Source organism: Arvicola amphibius, chromosome 3 (genome assembly GCF_903992535.2).
Source record: "Arvicola amphibius chromosome 3, mArvAmp1.2, whole genome shotgun sequence".
Taxonomy (NCBI): domain Eukaryota; kingdom Metazoa; phylum Chordata; class Mammalia; order Rodentia; family Cricetidae; genus Arvicola; species Arvicola amphibius.
In genome coordinates this window covers 116584047-116592785 of record NC_052049.1, presented here as the reverse complement: position 1 = coordinate 116592785, position 8739 = coordinate 116584047, and the positions used below count along the sequence as shown (strand labels likewise).

The 8739-nt window shown below is 41.1% G+C and overlaps 1 protein-coding gene across 10 annotated transcripts in view; it reads right to left on the bottom strand.

The window, feature by feature from the left end:
- Positions 1 to 2810: 2810 nt before the first annotated feature.
- Positions 2811 to 8739, bottom strand: part of LOC119809776 (NXPE family member 1-like) — a 41015-nt gene continuing 35086 nt past the window's right edge. For all 10 annotated transcript variants that reach the window (XM_038322882.1, XM_038322884.1, XM_038322885.1 and 7 more), the window contains 2 exons: positions 5698 to 5913; positions 2811 to 5474 (listed from right to left, as the gene is read on the bottom strand). In XM_038322882.1, the coding sequence (XP_038178810.1) occupies positions 4939 to 5474; positions 5698 to 5913 (752 nt within the window). In that variant the 3' untranslated portion in view covers positions 2811 to 4938. The remainder of the gene's footprint in view (positions 5475 to 5697; positions 5914 to 8739) is intronic.

Below are 8739 nucleotides of genomic sequence, written 5' to 3'. Positions count from 1 at the left end.
AGCAAAACATGTGTTGTACTGACACTGGCCTCAGGTGTTTCATGAAGAAACACCTTGCAGGAAGAGGCCATGTTGATGGACTGACCTATAGCAACCTCGGTTTCTCTAAGCACGCTCTGATGTTTGTGTAACACAAGTGCCCCTGAAAACATGTTTTAGAGTGTAAGCCTGTGGTTAAATAGTGGTTGCATTTATACTTCAAAATTCATTTTTTTCCTTTTAAAAATAATAATGTATTACATTTTTACGTATTGTGTGTGTGTGTTGAGGGGGGAGGCACCATGATGCATGGGTGGAGGTCAGAGCAGAACTCAAGGAAGTTGGTTCTCACTCTCTATCATGTGAGTCAGATATCAAACCAGTCTTCTTTTTTTTTAAAATTTTCTTGATCGAATTTATTGACTATGTAAGTCATGTGATTCAGAATGAAAACTGTGTACCAGTGTGCACTAAAGGAGTCTTATTTCTAGCCACAAATTCTCCAAGTGTTTGCAAACTACATTTTATCCATTTCCTGCTTATTTTCCATTGGTTTCTTGTCCTTAGTATAAACAAATACATTTAATTGTGTCCTTCCATTTTTATTACCCAAGAGGTTGGGCAGTACATACTGCAACATTCTTTCCCCTACTTATCCTGGAGGTTTCATTGCTACAGTTTATAGAGTTTCCTATTCTCTTTTTATGCTGCACTGTATTGTTCTGAAAGATGCATTATAATTCATTTCACTGATCCTCCATCAGATGCACGTTTGATTCGTTTTCCCATTTTTTTTTTTTTTGCGATCACTAATCACTCTCCGATGGATAATCTTGCACATAGTCATTTTGTGTTTTTTTTTTCTAGTAGCTTTCCAAATGCAGGGCCAATAGGTAAACAAATAAATATGTAATTTTTTCTTCACGTTCCCAAACTTCCCCTCCACAGGCACCACGCCGTTCTGTGTTTCTATCAGCAATGCTTGAGAGCGTCAGCTTCTCCACAGGCCCATCAGCACAGTGTATTCAGACCTGGATTTCTGCCAGTCTGATAGATGAGAAATCTCTCAGCCCAACTTTAATGTGCATTTCTTTTTTTTAAAAAAATAAGTATTTCTTTTTCTGTGCAAAAAGGCCATTTTAATTTCTGAATTACACACATACAGGGCGAACACACATTTACTGTATGGCTAATTTTTCTCTCTGGATATATTTCTTTTTACTTCTTAAGAGATCTCTAAATGGCAGGTATATTGGCTTATTTTTAAGGATATAAGTTACAAGGGCCTCCTGCCCCACTTGTCATTTATCTTCTGGTTGCTTGTAGTTTTTCTGGAGGCCATATACTGTTTTAAAGCTGTGCACACCAATTTAACAATCTGAATTTCGTGTTGAAAGTCTGGAAATAGAAAGCAAGTCCTCTATTCTGTGATCTACAAATCTCTTTTTTTTCCTTTCCAGTTCACTGTCCTTCTCCTCCTCCTCCTCCTTTTTGGTTTCTTGAGACAGGGTCTCTCTGTGTAGCTCTGGCTGTCCTGGAGCTCACTCTGTAGACCAGGCTGGCCTCGAGCTCACAGAGATCCCCCTGCCTCTGCCTCCTGAGTGCTGGGATTACAGGCGTGCGCTTCCACTTCCAGCTAAGTTTTGCTCTTTTTAATAAGCAGTTCCAAATTTAATATAGTCTAACCAATCAGTATTTTCCCTTTTGGGGACCAAATCTAAGAGAATCTGCTTTAAGGCCACTGAGATACTGGACTGTTTTGTCTTTAACCATCTTGAGAATTGTTTCTTCTTGTTCAAGGATCTGTGTGCGTTTGTCGACTGGTGTTTGCCAGTCCTTGAAGATTTCAGGACCAACATGTGGCATTGCTGTGGCATGGCAGGGTGAGACAGATGGTTTGGATGCTGTCAGGGTCATGTGGAGAGTCACAGTGACTGGAGTTGTGTAGCTGCCATGTGCAGTGGGGTGAAACAGATTCTTGAACAATTACGTATTTTTAAAAAGGCAGCTCTTTGCCACACATGGGATGAGACAGAGTTGAGTAAGCTTCCCCGCTTTGTTTTTCATAATTACAGCTTTATCCCCCCCTGAAATTTATTTTATTTCTGGAGAATAGTATAATGTAGGAAACTTTCTTATGTTCTGCTTTCCCAGAACTTTTATTTATTCATTTCTAGGAGTTTGTTATGATGCATGCGGTGTGTGTGTGTGTGTGTGGTGTGTGTGGTGTGTGGTGTGGGTTTGTGTGGGTGTGTGCATACATGTATGTGAGGGTGCATGTGGAGGCCAGAAGTCAACATCAGGTATCTTCCTCAATCTCATCTCCATCTTAGTTTTTGAGGTAGGAGTGTCCTCTCTGTAGATCATTGATTTGTTAGGGTTGGCTGGCCAGTGAACTCCAGAAATCTCCCTGTCTCCTCTGCTTTAGTAACTGGGGTGACAGGATGTGCACTGCTGCTTTTTGATGTGCTTTTGATGTGTGTTCTGAAGATTTGAATTCAGGTTCTCAACGCTTGCATAGCAAGCGCTTACTGACAGATCTCTCCCCAGCATCTTACCCCCGGACTTCTAAATCAGAAAACAATCTTCCTCCTTGTTCATTCCGTACCCTGTTTATATTCACCGCGTAAGTGACTCTATGTCAGGGCTGTCCCGCCCTTCTATTGCTGCCATGTCACAATTGGATAGCTGTAAAACAAATCTTGATGTTTGGAAAGGGACAATTTTTAAACCTATTATTTGTTTCAACAATACCCCTGATTTTTTGGGGGGGGGAGTCCCTAAATTCCCTAAGAAAAATAGGAGAATGATTTCACACACAACACAATCTATTCAGACTTTGACATGGAATTGTATTTTGGAACTATAGATTTGTCTAATCCTTCTATACAGGAATAATGTGTACCCAAATCATATGCACCTCACTTTGCATTTATTCCTAACCACTGAGTTACTCAGGCAAGTTGGTTCTTAAAGATTTGGCCTTAATTTCTAAAGTTTTGCACATATTTATAAGCATAATATGTTTCATCCACCACATAAATATTTAAAAGATAATTTACCACAGGTCAAAAAGTACTAATGCATATGACTTAATATACTAGAAGATATGCATAATTTCTATGCAGGATACCATACTATTTAAGTCAAATCAATCTGATCATCTGTTTCGACAGGGATAAAATATCAAATTTGTGTGTTGAACTTTTGTTAGGTACCACCTGAAATTTTCTCTTTAGGCTCTTATTTTTCTGAGAAAAATGACCAACTAATTTAGGACTATGACCTTCTGTTTGTCCTCCTCTGTCCACGCTAGCTTGGAAACCCACTTTATAGACTGGGCTGGCCTTGAACTTGTTGTGATCTGGGAGGAATACCAGCAGACATCTGTTTTTCTCAGCTGGATTCCATAGCTTGATTTCTAATTGAGGAGCACATCCCAAAGGCCTGTCTCCTATTTCCAGCCTGAAAAATGGACCCACCAGGTGCTTGCTTGGTGGTAGAAGACAGATAGTGGTCCAGGATGTTCAAGGTCTCCTCGGGCTTTCCAGCACTGGAGAGAAAAACCATCTATGAATCCCTTAAAACAACTCCCCAAACTTAGGTGTATATTCAGTAGATTTGTGTGGAATCATATCTTTCTTCATGTCTCATCCAGGAAAAACGGCACCAACATCCTAAGAAATGATTGGTGTGTTTCATTCAGCAACACTTCTTAGGGTTTTCTGATTGATTTTTTTCAGTGGCCTGAAGATTTCTCCTATTTTTCAGTTTGACAACTGGTTTCCCCTTTAGCCTTTGAGGATTTGTTTGTTCAGTTCTACCCATATTGTTGTTGTTGTTTTGTTTCAAATAAGGTGTCTTAAAGCATGAACTTAGAGGCTGAACATGGCCTCCCTGTGTTGTTTTTTTTATTTATTTTAGTTCTTGTAGTCTAAAAATGGTTTCTGATTTTTAAAAAATAGTTGAGGAAAGGCAGAGGCAAGCAGGATCTCTGTGAGTTCGAGGCCAACCTGGCCTATAAAGAGAGTTTCAGGAGAACCAGTACTGTTACACAGAGAAAACCCCTGCCTCGAAAATCCCACCCCCCAAACCAATTTTTAGTGTTCATTACTAGGTTATTTTTCTTTAACACAAACATTTGTATTTGCTTACATGTTTGTCTTGTTTTGTGCTTTGGTGGCAGAAGTACACAGTGGTAAGAGAGATGGCATAGTCCCCCAAACCTAAAATACTTACTCTCTGTTCTTTTGCAGAAAAAGAAGGTGATTTTTTTTAAATCTCAGAACATAATGGCAATGACATGTCTGCTCCCTTTAACCTGCCCTGTTACTTGGTTCAGCCAAGAGTAACAGAAATCATGACTCAAACTATATTTAAAGAATAAAGATATATTAAGCTGGAGAGATAGCTAAGTGGTTAATAGCACTGCCTGTTCTTCCAAAGGTCCTGAGTTCAGTACCCAGCAACCACATGGTGGCTCACAACCACCTGAAATGAGATCTGGTGCCCTCTTATTTATTAACATGGAGATAAACGTAGTGTATTCTGGGCTTGTCCTTCATGCCTAGTTTTCTTGGCTTAATATCCCATCTCCGTAGTCACTGTTCTTCAGTTTGTATTCTTCGAGATTATGACTCCTGTTTTTAGTCAAGGAAGCTTTCCACATAGCTCAGGCTCCCCCTTGATCTGACTAGGTAATTAAGGATAACCTTGAACTTCTGTCCTCCCGAGTGCTGGAATGACAAGCATATGCCACAGTGCCCTGCTTGCGTGGTGCCGACAGAAGAAGCCAGGGCTTCGTGCATGCTAAGCAAGCACTCTTTCAACTGAGCTGCATCTCTATTCCAAGACAGATTCTTTTAAATTTGATTTTTTTCTTAGACCCTAAACTGTATAATTCTTTACTGATGAATCACACGGCACGGCCAGTGGACACTGGCTCCAAGGGATGGAGCTTTAGCAAATATAGTTTAAAAACATGGCAATCTGATTCCCAATCACTTGCTCAGGTGGGTGGAGAATGTTGCTGTGATATGCTATGGTCATGTCCCAGGCATCAATGATACCCACATGAGGTCTTCGAAGATGTCCTGTCATGGTGAGATACTGAAGATAACCGTGGAAGTCCCCGAATTTCTCTGTATCTATGTACATCTCCCTGATATTCTCTGTCTTAATGATGACTTTTGTGTCCGGGGCTCTGAGGAAGAGTCGTTCAATAGCGTTTCGGATACTGATGACTCTCCGAATGAAAAGTTCCATGGGGAAGGGTCTGAAGTGCTGGCCCAGGGTAATGGCAATGGCAGTATCTTTGTCACCGGGTAAGCGGTCAATTTCCTGAGGAATATAACCGTCATCGATCACAGAGTAGAGATTGACCGTGATGAAAGGATGGCTGTGCTTCTTCCACTCAACCAGAGTGTGCCCTTCCGCATCCAGGAGCATGTGTTTCTTATATATTCCAGTCCCATGAAGGTCAAAAGGCTTCAGTTCTGACAAGAAAACAGAAAAGATCTTTCACTAGAAGGTAATGATGAATAAGTGTCAAAAGAGCAATGTTTTTGAGTGGGAGATTAAAATATACATATTTAAAGATTCAAACCTGGAAGATAAAATAAGATTAAAAAAAAAAAACTTGGCAGAGAGGAGGGAGACCACACTCAAAGCACTGTAAGGTGCTTTGATTCCTGAAAGAATATAAAAACAATGACATACTTTTCGCAACTTTGGGAAAGTATTCGATCCATTGGCGCAGCGTCGAGTCTCCCAGGAAGTAAATGAGTTTCCTTTTCAAGCAGTCATTTATCTGACTGGAGTTTAGCAGACTCTGCTTGCACTGGGCTGTTACCCATCTTCCTTGGAAAGAGTAACCGCTAGGTGTGGGAATCTCCGTTCCGATCTGACATTTCTTTCCCCTGTTTTCTTCTCTCTCTGGTAACAGATATTGGGGAAAGTGGTTTTGACGGCATGAGTCAAGCAGCCAGTCTCCTCCCTTGGTTCCCCTCCCACTTTCTTTGTCTTTTTCTTTTTCTAACTACTTAAACTTTTTTCCTTGTTACTTTATTTTTGATTATTAGTTATGGTTTAGGCATCCCAACTCTCTCTCTCTCTCTCCCTCTCTCCCTCTCTCCCTCTCTCCCTCGCTCCCTCTCTTTCTCTCTCTCTCTTGTTCAGGCAGGGCCTCACTACGTAGCCTTGACTGGCCTGGAGCTCACTCTGTAGACCAGCCTAGCTTTTTTTTTTAAACAAATATTTATTTATTTATTATGTATACTGTGTTCTGTCTGCATGTATGCCTGCAGGCCAGAAGGGGACACCAGATCTCATTACAGATGGTTGTGAGCCACCATGTGGTTGCTGGGAATTGAACTCAGGACCTCCGGGGAAGCAGCCAGTGCTCTTAACCGCTAAGCCATCTCTCCAGCTCATGACCAGCCTATCTTTGAACACACACAGAGACCTTTGTTCCTGAGTGCTGGGATTAAAGATGTGTACCACCATACCAGGCTAGTCTTATTTTTTTGTAATAATAAAAAATGTAGCAAAATTATTTATTATTACAAACAAGCAGTGAAAAATACTGTGCTCTGAAAATTCTTTTGCTCTCCTTGCTCAGTCTTTTGAATGGTTTTGGGTCATCTCAACTCCTCTCTGTTCGTTTTCTTCTAAATCTGCTGATGAGCTCAGAGAGATATTTTTTCCTTTCTTTGTCTTTCCCATTGGCTCTTTGGTGACAGTGTCTCTAACCTGAGTAGTGTTGCAGTAGCCCACCAGCTGGCATCCTCACTAGCAGATCTTACCCTTGCCTCTGTTTCATCAGGGAAAGAACAAGATTAATTAACAAAGGCTTGATACTCAAACTGAGTAGTAGGATTCCCTTTGGGACGAAATGCCCAGCTCGGTGGTGTCTTAGTAGGGCTTTGCTAAAAGTGGTGAGTTGCACCTCACATGAACTACCAATAATCTGAGCTGCTTTCTCAAGTCCCTCTTCCATGACAGCTTCCTGGCTGTCCTGGAGGCAGGGCACTTGGAGTTTTATCATAACAGAGCACGGCTGTTTATTTACATCATGCTTTTTTGCCATTCTCTCCATGCTGGTATACTACACACACACACACACACACACTCACACACACACGATATGTATGTGATATATATGTGTGTGTGTGTGTTCTAGTGCTAGGCATGGCTCCTAGGGCATCATGTGTGGCAGTCAAGCATCCTAGTACCCAGGTACCAGGTACATACTTCTCTCATAGCCTAGGTTTTGTCCCTTCAGCCTCCCTGCAGTAATACCCCTTCTTGTGTCAGATAGGAATGCTATAAGGTCAGCAAGCATGATTTACAGACAGAAATGATTTCCTCTCCATGGACCAGGTCCAAGTGAGCAGGCCTGAGCTAATGTATAACGTTGGGGACCACAGTCCTTTTATCTCGCTGTTCTATTCTTTCTGATACAGCATCATCCCAGGCCAAAGGGGCTTTATTTTAGCTGCCATTCAGTCAGGAAGAAGGAGAGAGCTAGCAGAGGAGGGAAAGTGGCTCTGCGTTTAAACCCAGGGCCTAGAACTTTCATGTATCACTTCTAGTCACACTCTAAGGAAAAGTTTAGCCGTGGAGCTTGGTGGCCATTAGAAGGTTGCTCATGAGCTGGACTGGAATAGTGTTTCTGTTACCAAACAAGGTGGAAGCAGTAGATATTAGGGGCTGTCATCTCTCTCCATTCTGTGCTCATGAACTACTTTCTTCAAGACCCTTGTAGTTTCTGGTTGACTGTGTCCTCAAAACAGAATATTATTAAATGGTTGGACTGTATGGTTAGCCCTCTGTGGCATTGAAAAATTTGCATTTATTTAGGTGTGTGTGTGTGTGCATATGTGCCATCATGTGCTATGCCTCTGGAGGTCAGTGGACAACATGCATGGGTCAGTTCTTTCCTTCTACTGTGTTGGTCCTAGGGATCAAACTCCTGTGGCTAGGGTTGGTGACAAATGTCTTTCCCTGCTAAGCTGTCTCGCTGGTCCCTGCTTGGCTTGCTGTATCCATAGGCGCTGTATCCATGGACCGAAACAATCATGCATGAAAGGTATTCAGGAAAAAACATTCATCTGTACTGAACACGTAATTACTTTTCTACCTCATCAGTGCTCCCTCCGCAGCATTGAGTTATGATTACTTACTCAGCATTTGCACTACAGCAGGTATTAGGAATACTCTAGAGTACTCTAAAGTCCGTAAGAAGTTGTGCATAGGTTATAAGGTTATATGCAAATGATAGGCCATTTTATGTAAGGAATTTGAACATCTACATATTTAGGTATCCAAAGTGGGTCCTGAAACCAATGTCCCAGGGGCAGCTATTATTTGTAACCTATGGACAAAGTAATAACATGGTGCTGGTGGCAGAATTAGAAAATACTCCTAGAATAAACCCTCAAATTCTAGTAATTTAGTTGCCAAATGGAATTTCCTTTAATTCCTTTAATTATGTTCCCACTTTGCTGTGACACAGTTGGGCTTCTAGAAGACTTGGCAGCATGGCACAGTGAACAGTCGAACACTGAGTATAGAACCTTCAGGCCCATCATCACTAAATATTTTCTGCTTTGAGAATAAACTGATAAGATAATCTATAAATTTATTTGGATGATAACCCACTATAAACAGACAAACCCTGTAATTTTTCTATAAAACATATCATGTATAAACTTGTATGCCAGGGCATTGTTTTCTTTCTTTTATTTTCTTTTAATGTTT